This window comes from Chrysemys picta, chromosome 5 (assembly GCF_011386835.1).
Source record: "Chrysemys picta bellii isolate R12L10 chromosome 5, ASM1138683v2, whole genome shotgun sequence".
Classification (NCBI taxonomy): Eukaryota; Metazoa; Chordata; order Testudines; family Emydidae; genus Chrysemys; species Chrysemys picta.
This window is the reverse complement of record NC_088795.1, coordinates 116,831,509-116,857,913: the sequence shown is the minus strand read 5'-3', so window position 1 is coordinate 116,857,913 and position 26,405 is coordinate 116,831,509. Positions and strand designations below refer to the sequence as shown.

Below are 26,405 nucleotides of genomic sequence, written 5' to 3'. Positions count from 1 at the left end.
GCTGAAATTTAGCCTTGCCCGGATCCCTCCTGGCGGCCGACGGATTACGGCGACGACCGACGCCCAGCGCGCACCGGTGACTTCATCGGGGGCCTCGGCGGAGACGTGATTTGGTCGACCCCGGAGGGCACAACGGTGCAACGCGCTTGATTAGTGGAGAAACAGCTGTGGGCGACGGTGCAGAACCGGACCCTTGGATAAGGTAGGAACAGTCCAGTGGGGACTTTACCTGTTTTGACCTGGGGACGCCCAGTGTCTCCCTAGAGTATGGGGCAGGGACAGAGTACTGCAGGCAGGGCAAGGTGTACACCCTTAGAATGCATTCTGGTGAACTGGAAAGTGTTTGGATCGGATCCGTTGATTAAAAGTAAATTAAAAAGATTCTGTACAGTAGACTGGCCTCAATATCAGCTAGAGGACCAGGAAAGGTGGCCACCGGAGGGATCACTTAATTATAATACGATCCTTCAATTGCTTTTGTTTTGTCAGCGTACGGGTAAATGGAATGAACATATGTATGTACAGTTGTTTATGTTGTTAAGAGATAGATCAGATCTTTTGCAAAAGTGTAATTTGACTCCGACAGGTTCGGTAGTAAATGTTAGTCCTCAGAACCCTCCCCTGGTTGTAATGGCAGAGTCGGTGTCCCCTTCGGCTCCAACACCCCCACCATATAAAGATAGGGTGCCTCAGGTCCCAGAGATTGCCCCCTCGGTGGGATTCTATCCATTGATTACTGAGACTCGGACAGCCCGTACTGGAACAGACAATCGCCCAGCCACTACAATGCAGGTTTATACCCATGTGCCTTTTAACCCAGTGGACCTAGCAGCTTTTAAGGCACAGGCAGGGGAATTCTCTACGAATCCAAGCAAGTTTATCTCGGTCTTTGAAGGGTGTCTGGCTAGCCATAAGCCTGACTGGGATGACTGTAATGTCCTTATGCGGACCCTGCTGTCTGAGGTGGAGCGTAATCAGGTTGTGTCTAAGGCACAAGAGGAGGCACAGCTTAGACATGAGGCAAACGCAGCAAACGTTCCTGTTGCTGCAGTTCAGGTCCCTACAGCAGACCCCCGGTGGAATCCCAACGTGCCGGCAGATCTCACCTGTCTCACTGTATACAAGGAGCTCCTATTACATGGTCTCCGACACTCAGCTGTCCGACATAACAATTGGGCTAAGCCGTATGAGCTAGTACAGGAGCCAAAAGAGAGTCCGGTTGCTTTTCTGCAGCGTATTCGGGATACCATCAGGCAAACTACTAATGCAAACCCTGATGATCAGGCTACTGAGGCAATTATAAAGGGTATCTTTACCAGCCGTGCCGCCCCTGATATTAAAAGGAAATTGCAGAAAAAGGAGGATTTGATGGGCATGACAATGGCACAGATTTTGGAAACTGCAAACAGGGCTTACAGCCTTAGGGAGGGAGAAAAGGAAAAGAGGCAAGTGAAAATGATGGTTGCAGCAGTACAGGCTGGTGGCAGGGGAAGATTTCAGGAAGGTGGAAGGGGCCGGGGAATGAGAGGACGTGGACGTGGGCGCCTTGGCTCACAGGAAAGGCGTCTGGGTCGCAACCAGTGTGCCATATGCCGAAAGGAGGGACATTGGAAAAATGAGTGCCCCGAAAGGGAAGGTACCCCTATGATGGCAGTGGAGGACCAAGAATAGGGGTGTCAGGGGAGACGGACTATCCTGCCCCCGGAACCCCGAGTAAAAATGCGGGTGGGAGATTCAGACATAGACTTTTTAATAGACTCTGGAGCTGCACGAACTGCTGTAAACCAACCCCTGCAGCTGCCTGTGGCAGATTCCCTCACTGTGGTGGGAGCCACAGGGAAAGGAACTAAGTGCCCAGTATATGCCCCAGCAGAATGTGCTTTGGGAAACAGAACTCTATCTCACAAACTGGTTTACCTCCCTGATTGTCCAACGCCTCTACTGGGACGGGACCTGCTTTGTCGCTTAGGTGCCACCCTGCATTTCACTCAAGATGAAATAAGCCTCACCTTACCCCCAGAGAATGCCTGGATAATGACACTTGCAATTGAGCCCTCAGCCATGCAAGCCCCAAAGTGGAGTCAATGGGAGAAGCGGGTTTTTCCTCTGGTATGGGCATCAGGGATCCCAGGAAAGGCAGCCCATCATACTCCTATTACTGTTCAGCTCTTGCCAGGAAAAGGTCCAGTGCGAATTAAGCAGTATCCGATCAAAAGGGAAGCCAGAGAGGGATTGCAGGAAACTATAGACCAGTTCCTAAAGTGTGGGGTACTTCGAGAATGCCAGTCAGCTTGGAACACTCCTATCTTGCCTGTGCAAAAGCCCAATGGCACATACCGGCTGGTCCAGGACCTGAGAGCAGTTAATGAGCGGGTTAAGACTCTACACCCCCTTGTTCCAAATCCGTATACACTGTTGGCCTCTGTAGGGGGGCAGTACACCCATTTTTCAGTCCTGGATTTAAAGGATGCTTTCTTCACGATTCCGGTTGACCTCCAGTCTCAGGAGATTTTCTCCTTCGAATGGGAGGACAGAAGGAGGGTTAGAAAGCAGCTTTGCTGGACAGTGTTGGCTCAGGGATTTAAAAATTCCCCCACCCTTTTCAGCCAGGCCCTAGCTAGAGACTTGGAGGAGTGGGACAATGAGGACAAAGTCCTCCTCCTGCAATATGTGGATGACTTGTTAATTGCTGCAGTGGGTCTAACCTCTTGCCTTAAAGCCACTGTGAGCCTCCTGAACTTCGTTGGACTTTGAGGATATTGAGTAGCACTGAGTAAGGCTCAGATTGCTCCCCCAGTGGATGGACTCTGACAACGGAACACACTTCACATCCCAAGTCGTTCAAAAGATATCGGATGCCCTACAGATCCCCTGGAAGCTCCACACGCCATGGCGACCGCAGGCCAGTGGGGTAGTGGAGCGTACAAATCAGACACTTAAGCGGCACCTCTCAAAGGTTTGCCAAGAGGCTTCCCTTAAGTGGCCTGATGCTTTGCCCCTTGTTCTGCTCCGCATTCGCGCTCTCCCTAAGGGCAGGTTAGGGCTCAGTCCCTTCGAGATTATGTTTGGAAGGGCATGGCCTATGAATGGTACACCGGTTCTGGCAGGGGAGTGGGAAATGGGGTGTGGCTTCTTATCTCAGTATATGTGCTCTCTGTCTGCTGTTCTCTGTTCTCTCCGCAGGTATACCAAAGATTTGCAACCTCTCCCGCTGGATGCCCCGATCCACTCCTTGCAGCCAGGCGATTCTGTACTCGTCCGGACCTGGAAAGACGAGCCTCTCCAAGAGAAGTGGAAGGGACCCTACACCGTCCTGCTGGTCTCCCATACAGCAGCAAAGGTTGAGGGACACAAAAACTGGATTCATCACTCTCGTCTGAAAGCAGTGCCTGCTCCTGAACGGTGGACCGTCCAGCCTGCAGAGAAGACTGCCAGCGACGATTTGGGACTTAAGCTGTTATTCAGACGACAATAGTGTCTGCGGGGAATGCCCTGTGATCTCTTTGGACAGTCACAGCGCACTCCCCGCGAGACCTCTGAGCGTTGGTTGTGTTTGTTTTCACAGGACCGGCCTAACCTGGTGGCCTGGTCCCTTTTGTTTTTAATCTGCTTATTATTGGTAATTGTTATTTTGTGGGTATTTGGGGAATTGTGATTGTTAGGCCCTAGGATCACCTGCCTAATATGAGTTCAGATCCAGGGTCTGCCATAGTGGTGCTCTTTGCCATAGGGACACTCCTCTTGTTAACTCCGGTTTCCCCCCAGGCACATGCGGGATGGAAAGGAATCCCTACTAACTTAGAGATAAACACATATGAGTCCCTGAAGGTTTGCTTTGCCCAAGAGTTTAACCTCTCCAACTGCTGGGTATGCTCCCAAATCCCACACCATGCTGCAGGGTTACCCTGGAGGGTGGTTCCCCAGAATTGGTCAGATATCTGTTGGGGATGGTTCAGTAGGGGGAAAAATGCCTCAGGTACCCCCTTGTCACAGAACTGTACCATTGAGTCCCAGTATGCATTAAGGGACGACCCCTGGAAGCCGCAGACCAACTCAACATATATCCCTTCCCCTATTAGGTTACGGCCAGTAGCCCCTGGGTTGGTGTGCTATCGACAGTTTAAGTCCAGCAATCACACCTGGTTTGCTGGGAATAGCACCTGTCAGTATTATTTATCCCCTGACAGTGATGCTTCCATCCCTGTCTATGTTCACGGCAAGTCCGACTCTACTGCCCGGTTCGGATCGTTTAATGACAGACAAGTAAATAGGTGGAGTAGCGGTTACAATGGCTTGGTAGGAAATGGCCACTCCTTTTATATTTGTGGTACCTCTGCCTATAAGTGGCTACCGCATCAGTGGTATGGAAGTTGTTATCTAGGATATCTTGCCCCTCCCCTTCGTGTCCTCCCTAAACTGCCCCCTGGCCGCGCCAGGCAGCATAGATCTTTGTATGCCACCCCAGAGCCCATTACAGAAGGAGACAGATTGGGTATGATTTTTCTCCCATCCTATGGGGTAGGACGACTGGCTCAATTTTATCGTAGGCTCTCTGTGTTTCTCACCAAGTATGCCAATGAGACCTTGGCCATAGAGAAAAGCCTTAACTCAGAGCTTTACCAGCTCCAGTTGCTGTCCCTGCAAAATAGACAGGCCTTAGATTATGTTTTAGCCTCCCAGGGCGGGGTGTGTGTCCTTATTGGGAGTGAATGTTGTACTTATGTCCCAGAAAACTCACAGGACATTAACAAGCACGTCCTGTCAGCCGAACAGGCTTTTGATCAGTGGAAGGCTCAGGAAAGGGAACCCACAGTTTTTGATTCCCTTTGGAGTTGGTTGCCCAACCTAGGAGGACTGGGAAATAGCCTTGTGCATCTCCTCCTTACAGGTGTAGTACTGTGCCTGGTCACCCTCCTCCTAATTGCTTGTTTTAAATTGCTCCTCTGTAAGCTTTGTGCCCCCCGTTCCCCAGAAATCCCAGCATTCTCTCTCATTGAGAACCCCAGCTCCATGGCACTCAATCGTATCTTGTCTATAGAATATGAGAAAACTCAACCAAAAGCTTGTTGAGTATTCTCAAAGGAGGGAACTGTTGGGGTTACTATGCCTGCCTGAGCCAGAGTTCTTCCATGTTTAAACTCTGTTCTTCCATGTTTAACTCTGATCGACCTTAACAACCAAGGACAGGTATTGGAATGTGTAAATAGCTAGTTAGCAATTACAACCTTGCTCATTTCAGGTACCAAACAATAATGATGAGGTTTGCATGTTTCTAGCTGAGGAAGGGGTAATAAACTAAGGGTAAACAGGACCAAATAACTGTTTAGAGAGAAGTTACTAACAAACTAGATTTATAGCCCTAGAATGATTTAGTTTCTTAAATGTATAAACATGCCTTTGGTAGAAAGGGGAAGGGGGAGTGGGGGGGGGTGATAGAGAGGGGGAGAGAGGGGGGGCTTAGTTGTAAAGTGTATAAAGAAGAGAGAAACTGTTTTTGCTGGTGTGCTCGATTTGAGACTTGCCTGTCTCCTTGCACCACTTTGAGATCTCAAATAAACTTTGATTGTTTCTCCGGTATGTTTATTGGCGTGAAGCACTCCGGGCACCGAACCTCACTGTTGCTATCCTCGGGCCCCTGTGCCGGCAACACGGGGATTTGAGGCCCAAAAAGCCGGACATGTCCGGAAAAATCTGGACGTATGGTAACCCTACCTTAGCCCCACTGTACCACCAACTGGACATTTAGCAGCCCAGCCAGGGGTGCTGACCAGAGCTGCCAGGGTCCCTTTTTAACCAGCTGTTCTGATAAAAAAAACCAGCCACCTGTCAACTCCACCCAAGCCAGCACCACGTTTAGTCCCCAAAAGTGAGGGACGCCACCCGTGGGGCTCTTGGTTTTTAGAACAAGCTACTACAAAAGCTCAGTTATTTTTAATTAAAAAAAAAACAAGAAAATAAGTCACAAAAATAGACAGCAAGGCAACAAACCCGCACGCGCACGCGCCGCTCAGGACAACGGCTACAACTGCTTAGCACCATCACGCTTCAATTTATAGCTCCCTCTCAGCCCGCCCTACCTGCGCTTCCTCCTAGCGTCACTTCCGGAGCAGTCCAAAATGGCGGCTGGGGTGGGTGACAGGGACCCGCTGCTACGGCTGAGACGCCACCTGAGGGAGGAGGTAGAGCCCCAGGCACTGCTGCTACAGCCTCCCCCTGGTAGGTGATTCCTGGAGCTTGTGGGGACCCCCCCTTTAGCGCGGGGCGGGGCGTGACCGCTGCCTGGGTGCAGTACGGCGCCTCCCCCTCTCCCCAGGACCTTGGGAGAAGAGGGCAGGCCAGGGCCCGCGCGCCCCGTCCCAAGTAGCTTCGAGCGGGAGCGGCGGTGTCTGCTGCGGGCAGGCGGGGGGCGGAGGGAGGCTCCCCTCTGGAATCCGGTACGTGCGGGGAGGTGGCCAGTGCCGACCATCCACCGGCTTTTCTTAGAGCCTGCTGTGCCTGCCGGGCCTGCCTGGAGAAGCCAAAGGAGACAGGCGGGGAGAAAGAGCCTCAGGGCTGATGTGGGGATGGGAGACGGTCACTCTGGGGCTGCCGGTGGCTGAGGTAGATGTATGGTCTAGGGGAGAAATTGCATCAGTTCTGGGAGTATTACCCTGGAGGCAGTATCTTCTAAGCCTGCTCTATACTTACATTTTAAGGGTTTAAGTGTGTCGTTTAGAGGTTTTTAATTGAAGTAGTTAACACCAGTAAAACCCTGGTGTGGCCACTATTATACCAGTATAAATGTGGCTCATGCCAGTGCAGTTGTTACCCTTCCCATAGGGGAATAAATGGTTGCAGCATACCCTGCTATAACTACATCCATGGTAGGGGTGTGTGTGCAGTGCGAGGGGGTGGTATCTTGAGCTACAGTGTCTCATGTGGACAAGCCCCTTGTGTGAGTTCCAATAGCTGGCCCTGTCTGTCAGGGTATATGTTCTCTGCCCCTTATGCCAGCCTGACCCCCTCCCCCAACAGAGACATCAGCTGAGGAGAGCTTATCAGTACTTTGTTTATTATGAAGCTATTAAAATGTTAATAAGGGAGGGTAGGGGGAAGAACTGTACAAAAAGGGGAGGAAGAAGAAAATCAAAGAGGTCTCACACCCTTGTTGTATAGCAGGAGTTCCCAAACTTGGTTTGTGGTTTGTTCAGGGTAAGTCCCTGGTGGGCTGCAAGATGCTTTGTTTACCTGAGCGTCCGCAGGTATGGCCGCTCGCAGCTCCCAGTGGCTGCGGTTCGCTGTTCCTGGTCAATGGGAGCTGCGGCCACTGGGAGTTGCGAGCGGCCATACCTGCGGATGCTCAGGTAAACAAAGCGTCTTGCAGCTGCCAGGGGCTTACCCTGAACAAGCTGCGAACCAAGTTTGGGAACCCCTGTTGTAGAGGATCTCAGGAATACAAGAATAAGATCTCAAAGCAGTTTTTGTAGGCACCATAAAGGCCCTCGAACTGTGGACCAAAGGGGTTGAGACAAAGGGAGGTTCCAAAGTGGTAAGTTTGCTAAATCTATTACTACTAAATTTACCTAATTATTATGCAAATTACAGAAAAATGTAAAGTGAAGTAATATATATTACCATGGAAAGGGTGTTACTGACTGTTTAGTACTAGGGAACAGAGAAAGGCAAATCCAGAGAGCAGTTACAAATAATGTGCTTGTCATAATAAAGGAGGCTGAAAATATGTGAAATATTCAAATATGCAAATATTTCCACAGGTATTCCTATCAATTTAGTTTAGTGAATTCTAACAGTGTATGTGTTTTGTTTAATGAGTTGGTCTTTCAACATCGCAGTTAAAAGAACATACACCCTTGCCTTCAAAACTGCATGCTCCTTTGCCCTCATTGATTCTGTCTGCTCTAAAATTTGTAAGGCGCTCAGATCTTACAGTGAGAATTCTAGAAAAATCTACATTTCTATGTAATCACTTTTTTACAGTAACTTAAGTACAGTTAATATCCTCTGCATATCAAGCTGCCTCCTGAAATTGAAACTTGGCATGTGACATTGGTAGGAAGCAGGGCCGGTGCCAGGATATTTTGCGCCCTACAGTATATTTACAGTCCAAAATTTAATAAGACATTCACAACCAGTGTCTTAACAATATTTCCTATCACTGTGATGTGTAGACTACCAGTACCTTTCAAAACACCTAAACAAATGCAAGATGGGTGAGCAGCTAGGGCAAGTATTTCATAGGCTTCTACATGTCCATGTGCAGAAGAGCTCTTTGCAGTTGGGCAAGACCCTGGCCTCAATGAATTTGTCCCAAGTGGATATACAGAGTATTTATAAAAAGAAGAACAGGAGGACTTGTGGCACCTTAGAGACTAACAAATTTATTAGAGCATAAGCTTTCGTGGACTACAGCCCACTTCTTCGGATGTATATAGCTCAGTGTCTGTCAACATAAGCTAGCCTTCAAGTTTTGGTAAATCAGGTATTCTAACCATTTAGAATTTCAGACCCAGTTCAAGGAGATGGCTTGGAGTTCCCACCTACTAATTCTAAGTGCAGTATTCAAAAGTTATAAGCCTGTTATATTAATTTAGGACTATATGGGCCCAAAGAGTTAAATGTGTTAGCATAACCCTGAAACTGTCCAACACTAAACAAGATTCAGGGTTTGGTATCCCTTAGCCTGCTTAGAACCATGGCACTATTAAAAATCTATTACCCTTTAATGAAAGTACAGCGAAGATAGTCAAAGCATTTAAAATGTAGAGTATTAAGAAGGGGTTCATTTTAACAACCTTTTTTCCCTTTCCATTTAGCAGGAGAGAGCTTTTAGAAAGATCTCTCTCTCACTCCCAAATTTTTTTTTTTTTTTTGACAGTCTCCCTCCTGGTATTACAGATGGTCATAACTGTCCTTTTTGGGGAAAAGAGGTTAGTTGAGATGGGCTGGAGCTGCTGCTGCTAAGCTCTAATCGTGTTTCCTAAAAGGCAAAACAAGACACACACACACTCTTACAACAGTGGTGCAAAATATACAGCCTTGACTAGCTAAGACAGATCTTTTAAACAGAAGAAAAGAGGAGAGGGTACAAAAGAGAAGAAATAAAGCAATGCGTGCATGCACGTATGAGAGACAGACATTACCCCTCCTCCCCAAATGGTGGTAGGATTTAGTTGAAGCAGGTAGGTGTGGAGATGTCTTGTGTCCCTCTCTCTGGCCCAGAATGGTCAGAACATCTCTCAGGATTAGGATAAAGATCTGGTGTCCCAGGAAATGGTGGTAGTGGCAGCAATGATGGGGAAGCTCACTCCTTCCTCTTCTCTTGTTTTTCAGCCAGCCAGCCAGCATTTCCCTCAAAGTTGCTTTTTGAGGCCCTCAAAAGGGAGTGATGTGTGAAATACTAACCAGATAAGCCTAATTTTCAACACGCCAATTTCAGTCCATTGATTTCTGGTCCCACACATGTTTGTCAGGTATCATCTTAACACAGTCCTTGAGTTATACCAGTAGGCTTCTTTGTTTGGACTAATTTCATCTGCTCCCCCAACATTTGTTATAGGTTATTACAGGGGTCGGCAACTTTTCGGAAGTGGTGTGCCGAGTCTTCGTTTATTCACTCTAATTTAAGGTTTCACGTGCCAGCAATACATTTTAATGTTTTTATTCATAGATTCATAGATTCTAGGACTGGAAGGGACCTCGAGAGGTCATCGAGTCCAGTCCCCTGCCCACATGGCAGGACCAAATACCAGAAGGTCTCTTTCTATAAGTCTCTAATATATAACTAAGCTATTGTTGTATGTAAAGTAAATAAGGTTTTTAAAATGTCTAAGACGCTTCATTTAAAATTAAATTAAAATGCACAGCCCCCCAGACCAGTGGCCAGGACCCAGGCAGTGTGAGTGCCACTGCCCTAGGTTGCCTACCCCTGGGTTATTGTAACACTTTATAAACTTTCACTTATTTTACAGTTGAGCTCATAATTAAGGTAAAATTCATAGGGCCCAATTATTACAACATACCTGCTTCACAAATCGACATGTTAATGGTGTTAGAGAACACAGTAATCACATTGTTTAAGCAATTAGGTATTGAAAATGAATCAGTCATCTGACTGGAAGCTTTTAATAAAGTTTATATACAGAACAGCTTTGTAAAATTACGTGTGCTGCATAGTGTTTTATTAATGCAAACATACAATTTAAAATTGAAAGTAACCAATTTATGTACTTGATGTATACAATGACAGAACTACTATACCTGAGGCATCATGACAAACAAAATACATCTCAAATTTACATATATACACATGCAGAAACTGTAGGAATTTTTTAAACAAGAAAAGTTGAAAATCCTGAGCCTGTGGAAAGTCTCCCTTTTATTATTTGAGAATATTTCTCGCTCTCATTAGATCTGACAGGTTAGAATTAAGAGACTTACTCAAGGATCAACTTATTGTACCAGCTAGTTCAAATAATACAAATATAATTTTAATTTGATGGGTCACTTATGTTGCATGCTTTGAGTCAGGGCCGGTGCAAGGATATTATACGCTCTAGGCGAAACTTCCACCTTGCGCCGCCCCCTCCCCCCCCCCCCCCCCGTCGTCCTCCCCTCCCCTCCCCCTGGAGCATCGCTTATTATAAACTTTCAAAAATGAACACTGCATAATGTGGCATTGTTCATTAGAATAATACACGTTTGGCTTGAAAATTTATTAATTTCATTATTTAGTCTACATAGCTATCTGCCATGAGGCTGCATCAACTGAAAATAGGAATAAAATTTCATTTTTTTCCCCATCAGTTTTTTCTTGTTCACTATTAAAAGTAAAGGATAGAGAATACATGTCACTTACTAACTGAGTCACTATTTGAATTTCATCAAATGTTTGCCGTAAACATTGATTAAGAGCTCAAGATGACTTTTCCTTAAAATTAAGCAATGTTGATTGTAATCAGAAATACACCCTTTTTAGTCACGTATATTTCCTTCCTTCTTTCATATCAAAATCTACTACATTTTATTCTACCTTTAGAATATCCAATTATTGTTGTTAATAAAATTTATAAAATTAGAATGGCGGATACTCTGTCATCCAACAACTGACAATATCAATGACAGATTTCAACAACCTACACACGCATATTCACACGTGATAAACATATACACCTCTAACCCGATATAACGCTGTCCTCGGGAGCCAAAAAATCTTACCGCGTTATAGGTGAAAACGTGTTCTATCGAACTTGCTTTGATCTGCTAGAGTGCACAGCCCCACCCCCCTGGAGCGCTGCTTTACCGCGTTATCTTCGAATTCATGTTATATCGGGTCACGTTATATAGGGGTAGAGGTGTACACTCAAATACTTAACATACACAGTTGACACAAAGTATTAGCGAAATGATGCTGCAGCAATTGCCAGAGTCTTAGGCCTTGGCTACACTTGCAGATGTACAGTGCTGTGAGTTAAACCGGACTTCGTGCAGCTGAGTAGGGAAAGCGCTGCGGTCTGTCCACACTGACAGCTGCCCAGCGCACTGTCGTGGCCACATTTGCAGCACTATTGGGAGCGGTGCATTATGGGCAGCTATCCCACAGAGCACCTTTTCCCATTCTGGCGCCGTGGGTTTGTGGGAAGAGGGCGTGGGTGCGGGGAATTCTGGGTCCTGTCCCAATGCCCCGTGATGCATCACTTTGCATCCCAGAAATCCCTTTGTTTCCATCCACCTTTGGCGCATCTTTCAACTGTTTCTGTGCAGCACGATCTGTCTGCGGGAAATGGAGTCCGAACTGCTGAGGCGTATGCTGACGAGTCTCGACAGCATGTCATGTTTGGCTGTCGAACTATTCCTTAAGATCCAAAGTGACAGTGAGAGTGAGGGTGAGGAGTCTGACGATGCTATCGAGCCGCGTAATGCGTACGACACGAAATTGCTTGTGGCATTCACGGACATGCTCAGCACCGTGGAATGCCGCTTTTGGGCTCGGGGAAACAAGCTCCGAGTGGTGGGATCACATCGTCATGGAAGTCTGGGATGACGAGCAGTGGCTGCAGAACTTTCGGATGAGAAAAGCCACTTTCATGGGACTGTGTGAGGAGCTTGCCCCCACCCTGCGGCGCAGGGACACGAGATTGAGAGCTGCCCTGCCAGTGGAGAAGCGGGTGGCTATTGCAATCTGGAAGCTGGCAACTCCAGACAGCTATCAGTCGGTCGCAAACCAGTTTGGAGTGGGAAAGTTGAACGTTGGAATCGTGTTGATGCAAGTTTGCAAGGCCATTAATCGCATCCTACTCAGAAGAACTGTGACTCTGGGTAACGTGCAGGAAAGAGTGGATGGCTTTGCACAAATGGGGTTCCCTAACTGTGGATGGGCGATAGATGGGACGCACATTCCTATTCTGGCACCACCCCACCTAGGATCCGAGTATGTTAATCGGAAGGGGTATTTCTCTATGGTTCTCCAGGCGCTTGTGGATCACCATGGGTGTTTCATTGACATTAACACAGGCTGGCCCGGAAAGGTGCATGACGCACGCATCTTTCGGAACACTTGGCTGTTCAAGAAGATGCAGGCCGGGACTTTTTTCCCAGAGCAGAAGATCATGGTAGGGGAAGTTGAAAAGCCATTGTGATCCTTGGAGATCCCACTTACCCGTTAATGCCGTGGCTCATGAAACCCTACACAGGGACCCTTGACCAGCAGCAAGGAACGGTTCAACTACAGGCTGAGCGGGTGCCAAATGACCGTGGAGTGTGCCTTTGGCCGTTTAAATGGCCACTGGCGATCTCTGTATGGGAAGCTGGACTTGGCCGAAAACAGCATCCCCACGGTTATATCCGCGTGCTGTGCCCTCCATAATATTTGTGAAGGGAAGAGTGAAAGCTTCACTCAGGCATGGACCTCCGAGGTTCAACATCTGGATGCTGAATTTGCACAGCCAGAGAGCAGGGCTATTACAGGGGCCCAGTGCGGGGCTGCAAGGATTAGGGATGCCTTGAGGGAGCAATTTGAGGCTGAAAACCAGTAGTGATATCTGGTGCCCTGCACGGGAGTGAAGTGCAGTAGTTCTTCCGATCTTTAGGAATCAGTGTTTGCTAAGCAGACAAGCAGACTTGTAGTGCCTGTTTATTTCCTGGCTAAGGAGTCTTTTTTAACTTTTATGCAATAATAAAGAATGTTTTCAAAGCCAAAAAATCCATTTATTGAAAAGAAACAATGGGGTGGATTGGGGAACAGTACAATCACAGATTTGTGTATGTCCTGTCTGGTGTGCTGTGCAGTGAGTGCTGCACTTCAGGACAGCTATACTGCATGGTGATGGGGTTTGAGTGCAGAGGGTAAGGGTCGTGGTTTTCAGGGCTGGGTGGTAAAGATACTGGTGTTGGAGGCAGTGGGTGGCATGAAGAACACGGAAGTTGGAGAAAGTGGGTCGGAGGTGACAGTGGGGCACAACGGAAAGAATTTTGGGACAAGGGCTGTGGGGGGGGTGACATTTGCGGTACTGCTCCTCTTTGAGCATGGCTACCAGCTCCTGGATAGCATCTGCTTGTCGCTCCAGGATGCTTATGAGCCTATCAGTGCTTTGCTGCTGGTGCGCTGCGTTTTCCTGGCGGATCCTGCTTTCTCTCTTCCTCCAGTTTTGTGCTTTCTCATTCTCTTTAATAGATTGCTGCATCACTTCTTGCAGCATGTCTTCTTTGCTTTTTCGCGGTCTCTTCCTGAGTCTTTGCAGTCTCTGAGCAGGTGATAAGAGGGATGTGTTTCTTACTTTACTAATCGCTTCCTTATGTGGGAAGTGTGAAACCAACAGTCATGGCGTGATTTTCCTAGTTTTGTGGCTGTGTTTTTATAATCAGTTGAATTACTTTTTAAAATGTTAGCTACATTAATTTCTTTGTATGCTGTGGCTTTCTGAACAGTTTGAAGAGCAGGATACATCATTGCAGCTGGAATTGTTTTCTTGATTTAAACACTGCAAATAAAAACAAGTTGGGGCATATTTTTGAAAGTTAGGTTAATGCAAATATCAAGTATTTAATCATGTAACTTTTTAAATAGGTTGTTTTCTCATAGATATCCCAGATTAATCCATACGGGGAAATACAACTGGAAAGTCCAGGGGTCTTTTTGAGCTGTGGAGGCTTGGCCCATGTGACATGAGGGAAAGGGGACCCCAAGTGGCTGCAACTTACAACTCCCAGGTTCAGGTCATCGGCCCTAGGGGTCAGCGCCATGAAGGTTTCCTGCCAAGCCAGCCAGACGACGATGGTCAGGAACATTTCCCGGGAACCCCACTCTGCCTGGTGGCCACGGTCCACAGCAGCACCCCTCCTAGTCCTGCGCCGCCTCCCGCTGCTGCTCCCAGGGCAGGAGCCAACGCCGGGCTCCGGCGATCTGTGGGGTACAAAGGTGGTGGGTGGCATCCGAGCGCGCAGCCGCCTCCTCCCTGGGCTCCAACTTTACCGACTCCCTGAACCGCGGGGCCCGAAGCAACTTCTCCCCCACCCCCCGCGCAGCAGCAGCTGGAGGGAGAGAGGGGGCGGGCGGGAAGTGCCCGGCCGGGAACGCACAGGCTGGAGAGCGTCGGGAGCTGGGAAAGTTGGAGCCTGGGGAGGAGCCGGCTGCACACTTGGACACCGTCCATCGCCTCTGTCCTCCGCAGATCGCTGCGGGGGGGGGGGGGGGGCAGTTGCAACGGCTCACACACCTGGGAGCGGCAGAACCTGAGTGCGGTCAGTGGGGAGCCGGGGGGGTGCGCCTGCCCTGGCTGCGTCCCAGTGCCCCCTCCCACCCCCCGGGCTCCTGGAGCGGATGCATGCTGGCGGCGGCGCCCCCTGTGGGCCTCAGGGCTACCCCCTCGCCGTGCTCGGGCTCTGCAGATCCCGGGAGTGTGAGCCGCTGCCCCTCCTGGAGCAGTCTCAGGGCCCTGCACCCCGGTGGCGGCTCACATGCCCGGGAGCCGCAGAGCCCGAGCACGACGAGGGGGGAGCCAGGGGCTCCCGGGTCCATCGCCCATGTGCATCTTCTGTAGCCTGCAGGAGCCGCTCACCGCCGACGCTCTGGCTCTCCGGTGCCTCCGGAAGGTGGCTCCTCCCTGCCGAGCCAGGATGCTGCTTTTTGGCGCCCCCAACCACTTGGCGCCCTAGGCGACCGCTTAGTTCGCCTAGTGGTTGCACCGGCTCTGGTAGGAAGATCTATGGGGAAATTCAGCTTGCAAACATCAGAGTTAATGAAAATGGATGCAAAGTAATTAGTGTATGGAACACTGGTCTTACCTTTCCATGTGTGTCTTTCATATCAAACAAATATTTTCTTTCATTATAATAGGTGATTCTTAAGTGGTTAAATAACCTTTTCAGCAATGTAAACAGCTGTTAATGTTTCTGTCAAGATGCACAAACAGAGCATATGCTGATTATTTACTTTTTTATCAAAAGGCACCTTGCTTAGTTTTTGTTTTTATTTCAGGAAATGTGCAGAACCTTTTTAGAATGCTTCCTTTTTAATTCAAAATAAAGTTTTATAGTGAATACGTTAATCTCTAAAGAAGAATGAATTAGAAGGATTAAGTGTCCTATTTAATTTTAATAAAACGATACTCCATTTACTGGTGGTTATAACAGAGTAATTATGGTTTTTATTTACAGAAGAATCTACAAATGTGGAGAAAAAAGAGAAGCCTCTTCCCAGACTTAATGTTCACTCTGCATTCTGGATTTTGGCATCAATTGCTGTGACATACTATGTTGAATTTTTTAAAACTATTAAAGAGACCATTCAAGCAGATAGGTAAGGGATCCTCTTCTTAAAAAGAAAAGTTCTGTGTACGTCTTCAACTTTATTACTGTAGATTTCATCTTTGTGGTCAATTAAAAAGTTAATTTTTCCATACAAGCTTTACAAGATTCTTCTTGCACATTAACACAGGACCCTATAATCGAATTATAGTACATTATTTTGCTATAGTGCATGGGATTGGAATTTAGAACTTGCTCTGTCTTTTGGTCCTATATTGGGTAGCATGTTGGTTACATTTTTGGAAAGGACATATTGTGTCTTCCTTTGGCTCTGTAGAAACTCTTCTGCCTGTTTTTGGAAAATTTATTTGAGATTGAAAGAAGTTAACACCTTTTAATCAAGGATGGCTTACTGTACCCTTGAGAGTGAGGGAAAGGGAATTAAAATGTAAAAATGAGGGGATAATACCTGGATTTAAGATAGATGCCAAAGGCTAAAAAGGTAATATTTATTTTCATGGCTATTTGTCCTACGGCATTAATGTACAGAGCTAATGTATTTGTGGGGGGGTTAAGTTGAAACCATTAACTCCAAAACATCCGTTGGTTTTAAAGGAGCAAATTGACGATTGGGTCTTTTAAGTATTTTATAAGGCCTCAGTTGTGCAAACACTTACACGTGCTTAAACTTTACTACTATGAATAATCCATTGAGTTCAGTTGGACTGCCCTTAGTAATAAAGTGAATATTTGCAGGATTGGTGCAGACTGCACGCTTGTCAATAGAATTACCAGTTTTACAGTTAAATTGGAGTAAAGATTTTTAGACCCTGTGCGGATACAAAATTTGTATCTGCATCCTATCTGTAAACATGGTCCATGGATGTCTGCATCCACCAATGTGGATATCCACGGATATAAAATGGATATCTACAGATTTGCAGGGCTCTAAAGATTTGAGCTGGTTTGAAATATGGGTAACACAGGTTAGGAACTAATCTTGTTGAGAGGTTTTGGGATATTGGAGAAATTCTTACCTGATATTATGTGGGCTAAGCTGTAAATTCCATATATTGCACATATAGCAGACACAGTCAATTATTAATTTGTAGCAAATAGTTTTCCTTCATCATGTGTGTGTCTTACTAGGTTATCAGTTTTGAGTGTTGCTGTTATTTTCTGGGCTCTTTATGAATATTGCTCTCATGGTGAGGAGAGGTGGTAAGCTATTTTTTTAATGAAGTAGCTGCTTACAGTGGCTTAATCTTTTGCCAAAGATTAGTCTAAAAACATTGTGAATTTTAGATAGTTTTATGTTTCAGGCAACCAGATAATTGTTACTAATAAGAATTTCCAATTTATCATTGATTAGCACTCACTTAACTTGTCTCATCCATGCATACACATATGAACAGATTTAAAATCCATAAAACAGAGAAATTTACAGAGCAGAGCTGTAAAGTACCACTATGGTACTATAAAAAGGTAATTAAATGTAATATGAACTTGTTTTTCTGATGTGTATATTTTTTCTTTAAATTTAAAAATTATGTTTAGGATCAGATCAATAACTTTCTTCCTAAATAGATTTCAGAGTAGCAGCCGTGTTAGTCTGTATCCGCAAAAAGAACAGGAGTACTTGTGGCACCTTAGAGACTAACAAATTTATGCATCCGAAGAAGTGGGCTGTAGCCCACGAAAGCTTATGCTCTAATAAATTTGTTAGTCTCTAAGGTGCCACAAGTACTCCTGTTCTTTTTCCTAAATAGAGTAGAAAGACTTAACTAGGTTATAGGAATGCACTAACACTTTTGCACTGTTTTCAATTGGGCTGGTGCGTGATGAGCATTTTTGAAAATCTGTCCCCAGATGTGGATAAGAGTCCAATTCTGTGCTGAGCTGTTCTCAGTCTCCCATGATTTGAGAGCGTTTAGCTCCTTGCAGAATAAGGTCCCAAGTGTCCCCATGTCTCTACCAGTGCACATCTAAGAGCTTTGCTACAATATTTCAGAGCAGGTGATCTCTTGGACAAAGACAGTTGCTCTGCTGTCTGTTGTGGTTTAGTAATTTCAACTGCGGTGATATAAATTCACTTCATTTGTGAAGCTGAGCATATTTGAACTCTATTTGGCATATTTCACCAGAAAATAATTTTAAAAATTGGCACCTATAGTCCATAATTTGTTAGCTTTCTAAGTTCCATACCGTTGAGTTCCATACACTGTTATGCCTGGATTTGAAATAATTTTTCCTTATGGGTTTTTTTAGCCAGTATATTAAACTGTTTGACTCTATTAGAATCCTGTAATGAATTTGTAGATGTGAAAGTTTATTAAAACATTTAACTAACTTTCAGCGTGAGAATGATCTGAGAAAATACTGTTTTAGCATTTGAAAACAAGCTAATACTGTGTATTTAAAAAAAACTTTTTTCCAAGGGTTGCAGAACTAAGTGGAGTTAAACTTTTAGTTAATTCAGGAAGGCTTCTGTTTGATAATGTTCAATGAAAAGCTCAGAACTTCACTTTATATAAGAACTACACAATAAATTGTCATATAAAATACAAATGTAATGGTTATCCTCTGGCTTGGGAATGTGGCCAGATCTAAACTAAATACTTTTGCCAATATAGCAATATCGGTGGGGGGTGGGTGGGTGGTGTTTGTTTTTTGTTTTGTTTTTGTTTCTGATTCATAAATATATCAGCAAAAGTCAAGAATAGATCCAGTTATACTGGCATAAAAATGCTTTTGGTAGTATAGTTTTTCACTCTGACGATTGGTGTAAGCTATACCAGCAAAAGCTCTTTTTTGCAGGTGTAAACTGGATTGGTCCATATAGCTAAATCTATTCTAGTGTAGACCTGGCATGAGCCTAACTATTTAGGACTCTCTTAATCTGTTGACAACGCTTGACTAACAAAAAGAATTGTTCCAGTACATTTATACACTGCAGAGTAGATCTTCACTAATTCCCCCTAATTACTGAGACTCACTGAAAGTAACTGAATTTTGTGAATTATTGTGATACAGTATTCTTGCTGTTATCATGTATCATAAGATATGCTTAAGTAATTTCTTTGTTTTATACAGATGTATTGTATTTTGTGAAAGTAATGTTTTCTTAGTAACATCAGCATTTACTACAACACAATAATCTATGAAGTAAGGAGCTACTGTGAATTAGTGATGGATAATAACATGCAAACTGAAATTTTGCTGTATTTAATTTGTTTATTTCTTTGCAGTTGGTGCATTGTTCTCGGCAGCTGTTTGTTGGTTGCAAGCTTAGCTATTGCTTTTTACTGCATAATATATCTAGAATGGTATTGTGGAATTGAGGATTATGATGCCCAGTATCCAGTACTGATACCTGTCACAACTGCCACTTTTATTGCAGCAGCAGTTTGGTAAGTTAAAGTGCTGCAGAAATACATAAAACTTTTGCAAAACCTGAAGAGGGATTACCAGTGACAATGCCAACAGCCTCTCGAATTTAGAAGCACTAGTGGACACTGATAGAATGGTCACTTCTGTAGATTTTGGTCAAGTCCAGTAATGTTGCTCACATCCTGAATTAGTTCTATTTAGCATAAAGTCCTTATTTCCATTAATATTCTTGGAGACCATGGATCAGATTCTGCCACCCTTATTCCTGTTTACTAGGACCTTGTTTCATGAGTAGTCTCCTGTAAATCAAAGGGCCTTTATATATGGTAATTTTTTTTTAAGTAAAGGTGGTAGACCTGGCCTTGTCTCTAAAAATCTTAAAACAAAATGTCTTATATCAGAAATACAACAGAGTACATTGTTGAGAAAATAGTAAAAAATGCCAGATCAAGGTGGTAAACCTATGAAGAGAATAAACCACTACTGAAACAAAAATTTTAGACATCATACTTTCATCATTTTTTGGTTACCTTTTCCTTTTATTGAAAAAGTGAATTCCTAATTGTAGGAAAGCTGTGATTGCAGACTGGAACTGAGGCTAGTAATGGTCGAAATTGTATATTAAGTCCATTTCTAGGTGTATTGGGTCTTCTATTTTTTCCAAGTGTTAAGAAGATAGAAAAGTCCTTCGCTGGTTTTGTTAAATTAAAGATGATTGTTAAAAATAAAGCTGAAAAGATAGTGTATAACTGACAAGTTAGGACAAAACTAAATACTCTATGTACAACTGTTTTTCAAGGTGGAAACTACCTCAAATTGCTTTATAGCAGATTGGTGGTCAGTACAGATAGCTTTTATCAAACTTGCAGAACACTGCTTAAATAAAAACATTTCAATATATACTCTGAACTGTGGCTTTTTTGGAAAGCTTATTTTTCAAGCATTTATAACTTGGCTTTTACTGAAATGCTACAGCCTGACACCTTGCTTTATATAATGCTAAAGTCTTATTCCCAGTCTATAACAATTGTGCATGGATGCAGAAAAAGAAATCTGCAAAACAAGAAGTTTGTGTATTCCTTGCTTTCCAATTCAGTTTAAAAAAGATGGAGCCAATTTGGAAAGTTTCACTATTGCATGAGTTTTCAGACAGTGCCAATAGGTGACCTTATGACACATTTGTTGCAAAACTTGAGAACAAAAGGAAGGGTAAAAGAAGAAAAATGGTCACACTTGGCTTAGAATTTCTGTTTTTGTTGCTCAAGTCAAATTTTATTCTCAGGTTGTACAAGGATATCTTGGAGTTCTCTTGTCAGTTAATTCATGATCAAGGCTGCTTAGCTGGACGATCTAAAAGCTTTTCATAACTGCCAGCCCTGAACACTATCTGAAAATCAAATTGCTCATCTTATTTCCTACATAAACACAGACAATTAAAAGTTCTTTATGCTGATGCTCTCTCTTCCATGGCTGTAATATTTGTTGTATAGGACAAAAATTAATAGCTGTTTTGTTGGGAGGGTTTCTAGTAAACCAAGGAATTGTGTCACAGGTGTGTAATAACGTGGTGCCACTTCTATAGAGTTGTTTTTCACACCATAACAAAATTGATTGTGTAGAAGGAGAGACTTTTTTACAATACTGTTTTCAAATAAATTTGATCTTTCAAGATTGGGGTGTAGAGTCCTTAATCTTACTTCTGGTACAATATGCCAAATATGTGCAGGATATAGTACATGACATTAAAATTACTAAAAAAAAATTAAACTTCTTGTTTTTATTTCCAGTTTCAACATTGCCTTATGGCCTGTATGGTCATTTCTCACCCCTCTGTTGCTGTTCACTCAGTTTATGGGTGTTGTGATGCTTGTGTCCCTGCTGGGATGAGTCACCTAAGGTAACACATTTTTAAATATCTATGTACATCCACAAACTTGTCTTTTGAACTATACTAACTTTCATTTGATAAACCAATTGCACTCTAACAAAAATGCAAGAAACAGAATTCTAACAAGTTTAGTCAATATATCTTGTCTGTAAATTAGTCCTTATGCAAAATATCCAGTTTTAACATGCTATAAACTAATCCCTTCTCCCCGCTTCATTCCTGAATTGTTTTTCAACTTTCAGGAATGAGCCAGGGTTGGAATTTGTCACAGCTGTGTTGGTGCTAGTGGGGTAGAATGTTGGGTAGGTGGTATATCAGTGTGTCCTGTGGTGCTTTGGCCATAGCAAAGGAAAGAAATGGACTGTGGAATAGGATTAAGTGCCTTGTCAGGGAGATGGATCGCTGATTGACTGAGAGTGAGTGAACGCTGTGCTGGCATTTTAGCTGGCTGAAAGGAGGAGTGGCAGCTACAGGTAGAGATGGGGACTAAAAGCAGGGATTGCAAAGCATGCTCTCTATAGAGCATTGGAGTGAGGTGGGACTATTGCTAACCTCTGGAAAAATTAAGTTCCCAATATGCCATTAACATAGTCTTAAAATTAATACATATATTGGCAAATATGTAAAAAAACAAAGTCCCTAACTAAAATGTTACCTCATGGGAAAAACTTGGCCCAAAATCTACTAAAATTCCCAGTGATCCCTGTAAATGCGGTATTAGGGCACTAGTGACTTGAGAAGAACATTGCAGTATTTTTTCTTTTCCCTCAAGCAACATGAACTCTTCACTTAAACCTTTTTCCATCCTATGCACCTCACATTCAAGGACAAGGGAAACTTTTAGGTTTCCTCCTTCACTTCTCCCACATACTTGTGTATCTTATTTTCCATATTGCACATGCTCTGGTAACTGAGGGGAGTTTTTCTGCCCTTACCTAAAACATTGTCAGTCTGGATTGTAAGCAATAGAGACCAATGAATTTAGACATCAGGAACTTTTGGCCAAGTGGCTGAAACTTTATTAAATCAGAACAGGATTACTTCTGGGGGCAATCTGTCCTAGTAGCAAAGGAAAAAGGAGAAAACTATTGATACCCATTTGTTACCATTTCTCCCCTTTTTGATGCTCAAATCCAGAGCATTCCATTCCTAGGTTTTATCCTGCCCACTTAAACAATAGCCTTTCTTTTTCTCAAGCCATTCTGGATTGCAGACACCACTAAGCCTCATGTGGTGGCTCATGCTTTCTACAAGTGAACCACCTTTTCTAAGGGAAAAGAATTTCCCCTTGCAGATTTGAGACAACCACCCCAGTAACTACCCTCCTGAAAAGGGGATCTGACAGGCTATACAACCCAAAATTGTGATCCTCTGAAAGTAAAGTAAAGCAAACAAACAAACAAAAAATCCAAGCTGCACAACACAAACCACATATATCCCTGTCAGTTCAGCAAACAGTTTATGCCAGTTGGTGGAACCAAGAAAGAGGCCCTCTTCCATTTAGCCTGGTTCTTTATTAACTGCCCTGTGCAACAGACATCTGGATTATCCAATGATAGCTCCCCTCCTAGAGAAGCTGGTTCGCTGGCTGACTGTTACAGGGCAGCCTAGTTTGTTAGCCTGTCCTCTGCCCCCTCGCCCCTGTAAACCCACTTTAAGAAGGCCAGCATGCTTTTATGTGAACACAGCGATGACGAATGTAATGTACTCTTTCAGTCTCGGTCTCTAACTCTAAAGCTATCACATCTGAGATAACTAATAGTTCTGACAATATGTAATGCTGGTTTTGCTTTGTTTGCACAAAAGAAATAAAATAATATAACCCTTACTTTTCTTTGAGTTTCTAGGTATCAAGAAATCTGCCTTTGCAAGGAGGTAACTAACTTGGTTTGCTACACTGTGTGCAAACTTTAAATACTATGGGTTCCTTGTGAAACTCTGCTGAAAAACATGGCAATATTGTATTTCAAAACTTTAATATCACAGAGTCTGATTCACATTTACAAAAGCAAATCAATTCAACATTCATGCCAGTTCATCTGTCACTAGCCATGTTATTGTTGGAATTTGTAGGGGGAAAAGGGGTGCATGTGCTGCAATGCTCAGAAGCTACTAGATTGAGTTAAAGAACTGATCAAATTAAGGTGTCACTAAAGAGTCACAGAAGGGTCTGTTAGTAGCAGATGTCTGGAATGGGAAGTTAGTTGGATAACATCTCTTCTGAATAGTTGACATTGACAAGAACTTTCAACTTGAACAGCACAAGTGAATTCAGAACGTAACCTCTGAATTGTGTACTGAATTTAATGATGCAGACTCATCAAATCATAGTGCAGTATAAGTGTGTGTGCAGAGCCTAATTTGAAATTGACTGAAAACTGTTGCCCCTCCAATATTTTTGTAAGTTTTGTTTCCATAAGCTTTCTATGTAAAGAGCTCACTGTTTCAAATTATAAGGCAACAGTTTCCTTTTAAACTAAATTCCTGTGCTCTGTCATACCTTTTAAAAATGATAATTCTGAGAATCTCTGCTTAAACTCAAAAGTTGTGTAGTATCTCAGACAATAGCTTGTCAGTTGTTTGACTTTTATCAAAAAAAGTATAAATGCAGTAATGTAGAACCCTATTTTAGTGACCCAAAACTTATGACCCTACTAAATATTTCTTGACAAAGTTTATGTATAGTATTACAAAGGTAGGTAACAAGCGAGGGATGTATTCTTAAATGCATTTTGTTTAAAAATAATAATCAGTTGACTTGGAACCACTTGAGATTTTGATTTAAATGTTGTGCCACTTAACACAATTAAACCTTATTCATTCCACTTGAATTCTAAAAGTAATCCTACAATAGATGGCAATTCTAACCCAGGCTTATACCCAAAGAGATGAGCTTCTGGCTGTCTATCCGTTCAATTTTTGTTTGTGTATCTTCTGCTAAGTTATTGGTATTTGGAATCCGTGAATCAGGCTCAGTCTAGATTGACAATGTTTATAAACTTCTGGTATGCCATATTTGATCTTTAAAGAAATATTCTGTTCTATTGCCTGTTACTGTACCTCCATTAAAATTTTGGGGCCAGATCATCTGCAATAGCAAAGAAGCCACATGCAGGTATGGGAGGAGGCCTTCAAAGATGGTGTAAACCTCACCTTTGCACACCCTTGATCCTGGTACCATTGTTAGCCACTTTAGTATCCCTGGCATAAATTAGAGCATCTCAAATGAATGGGTGCTACTAGAGGTTCCCCCTTTGCTGGTGTGACCCTCCCGTGGCTGTATGGCCAGATTCTGCCAGCAGTGTGCAGCCATGCTGCAACAGAAAATATGTCCTATGTCTAGAAAAATTGATCCATAAAGTATTAATACATATTTGTGTTTCTTTGCCAATTCAGACATGTACATTTAAGATCTTTCCTAGAGAAAGTAAGTTATGAAAAGGACAAGTGCGACTTATTCCCTTGATGTTTGTTTGCTTCTCTGATACAAGATTTGGGGAATTAAATTGCACTGTATTCACCATTCCTCCTCGCTGTCTGCTGTTAAATTATTTTTGTGTATTACATGGAAGAGTGCCTATTAACCAGATTTCCCTTTCCTTTCTTAACAAGAAGGAAATCTACTGTAAATGTAAAGGCAACTAATATAAATTTAAAGGCAACTAGTCATGCAACAGTGGGAATGTAAACTGTTTGTACTGTTTATAATGCTAAATTTACTAGTTTTCGGAGGCTGTTGACTGAGTCCAACTATTTTTGTTGAGTTGTTTCAGATTTAAGACTGGCAATTGCTGCTGCATCATTTCGCTAATACTTTGTCAATTGTGTGTGTATGTTAAGTATTTGAGTGTACACCTCTACCCCTATATAACGCGACCTGATATAACACGAATTTGGATATAACGCAGTAAAGCAGCGCTCCGGGCGGGCGGGGCTGCGCACTCTGGCAATGAAAGCAAGTTCGATTAACGCGGTTTCATCTATAACGCGGTGAGAATTTTTGGCTCCCGAGGACAGCATTGTATCGGGGTAGAGGTGTATATGTTTATCATGTGCGAATATGCGTGTGTAGGTTATTGAAATTTGTCATATTGATATTGTCTGTTATATGACTGAGTATCTGCCATTCTAATTTTATAAATGTTATTAATAACAATAATTGGATATTCTAAAAGTAGAATAAAATGTAGTAGATTTTGATATGAAAGAAGGAAGGAAGTATCCGTGACTAAAAAGGGTGTATTTCTGATTACAATCAACATTGAGCTCTTAATCAATGTTTACGTCAAACATTTGATGAAATTCAAATAGTGACTCATAGTTAGTAAGTGACATGTATTCTCTATCCTTTACTTTTAATAGTGAACAAGAAAAAGAACTGATGGGGGAAAAAAATGAAATTTTATTCCTATTTTCAGTTGATGTAGCCTCATGGCAGATAGATATGTAGACTAAATAATGAAATTAATAAATTTTCAAGCCAAACGTGTATTAATTCTAATGAACAATGCCACATTATGCAGTGTTCATTTTTTGAAAGTTTATAATAAGCGATGCTCCGGGGGGAGGAGGACGGGGGGGTGCAAGGTGGAAGTTTTGCCTAGGGCGCAAAATATCCTTGCACCGGCCCTGACTGAAAGCATGCAACATAAGTGACCCATCAAATTAAAATTATATTTGTATTATTTGAACTAGCTGGTACAATAAGTTGATCCTTGAGTAAGTCTCTTTTAATTCTAACCTTTCATATCTAATGAGAGCGAGAAATATTCTCAAATAATAAAAGGGAGACTTTCCAGAGGCTCAGGGTTTTCAACTTTTCTTGTTTAAAAAATTCCTACAGTTTCTGCATGTGTATATATGTAAATTTGAGATGTATTTTGTTTATCATGATGCCTCAGGTATAGTAGTTCTGTCATTGTATACATCAAGTACATAAATTGGTTACTTTCAATCTTAAATTGTATGTTTGCATTAATAAAACACTGTGCAGCACACTTAATTTTACAAAGCTGTTCTGTCTGGAAGCTTTTAATAAAGTTTATGTACAGATGACTGATTCATTTCAATACCTAATTGCTTAAACAATCTGATTACTGTGTTCTCTAACGCCATTAACACTTTGGATAAATACTCTAGTGAGTCATTGGGCCAAAAGAAAGTGACTGACCCCAAAGCCTGCTGGTTATGACACTCACTTGGAACATGCATGAACTAGTCTAGGGGTGGGCAAACTATGATCCGCGGGCCGCATCCAGCCCGCGAGCCATTTTAAGCCGGCCCACAAGCTCCTGCTGGGGAGCAGGGTCGGGGGCTGCACCATGTGGCTCCTGGAAGCTGCAGCATGGCCCTCCTCCGGTGCTCCATTGGGGTGCAGGCTCGGGGG

General features: G+C 43.4%; 1 protein-coding gene across 1 annotated transcript; it reads left to right on the top strand.

The window, feature by feature from the left end:
* The first annotated feature begins 6,067 nt into the window (after positions 1–6,067).
* On the top strand, positions 6,068–26,071 carry TMEM128 (transmembrane protein 128). The gene is made up of 5 exons (XM_005300250.4): positions 6,068–6,216; positions 15,652–15,793; positions 18,990–19,151; positions 20,919–21,028; positions 22,867–26,071. The coding sequence occupies exons 1-4, from the start codon at positions 6,117–6,119 to the stop codon at positions 21,016–21,018; spliced, it is 504 nt and encodes a 167-aa protein (XP_005300307.1). The 5' UTR covers positions 6,068–6,116; the 3' UTR covers positions 21,019–21,028; positions 22,867–26,071.
* The last annotated feature ends 334 nt before the right edge of the window (positions 26,072–26,405 follow it).

Bases quoted from the DNA above. Each gene is read 5' to 3' on its own strand.
- TMEM128 (XM_005300250.4), top strand. From the start codon at position 6,117: ATGGCGGCTGGGGTGGGTGACAGGGACCCGCTGCTACGGCTGAGACGC. The intron at 6,217-15,651 runs GTAGGTGATTCC...TTTTATTTACAG, and splicing joins GCTGCTACAGCCTCCCCCTG to AAGAATCTACAAATGTGGAG. The intron at 15,794-18,989 runs GTAAGGGATCCT...ATTTCTTTGCAG, and splicing joins GAGACCATTCAAGCAGATAG to TTGGTGCATTGTTCTCGGCA.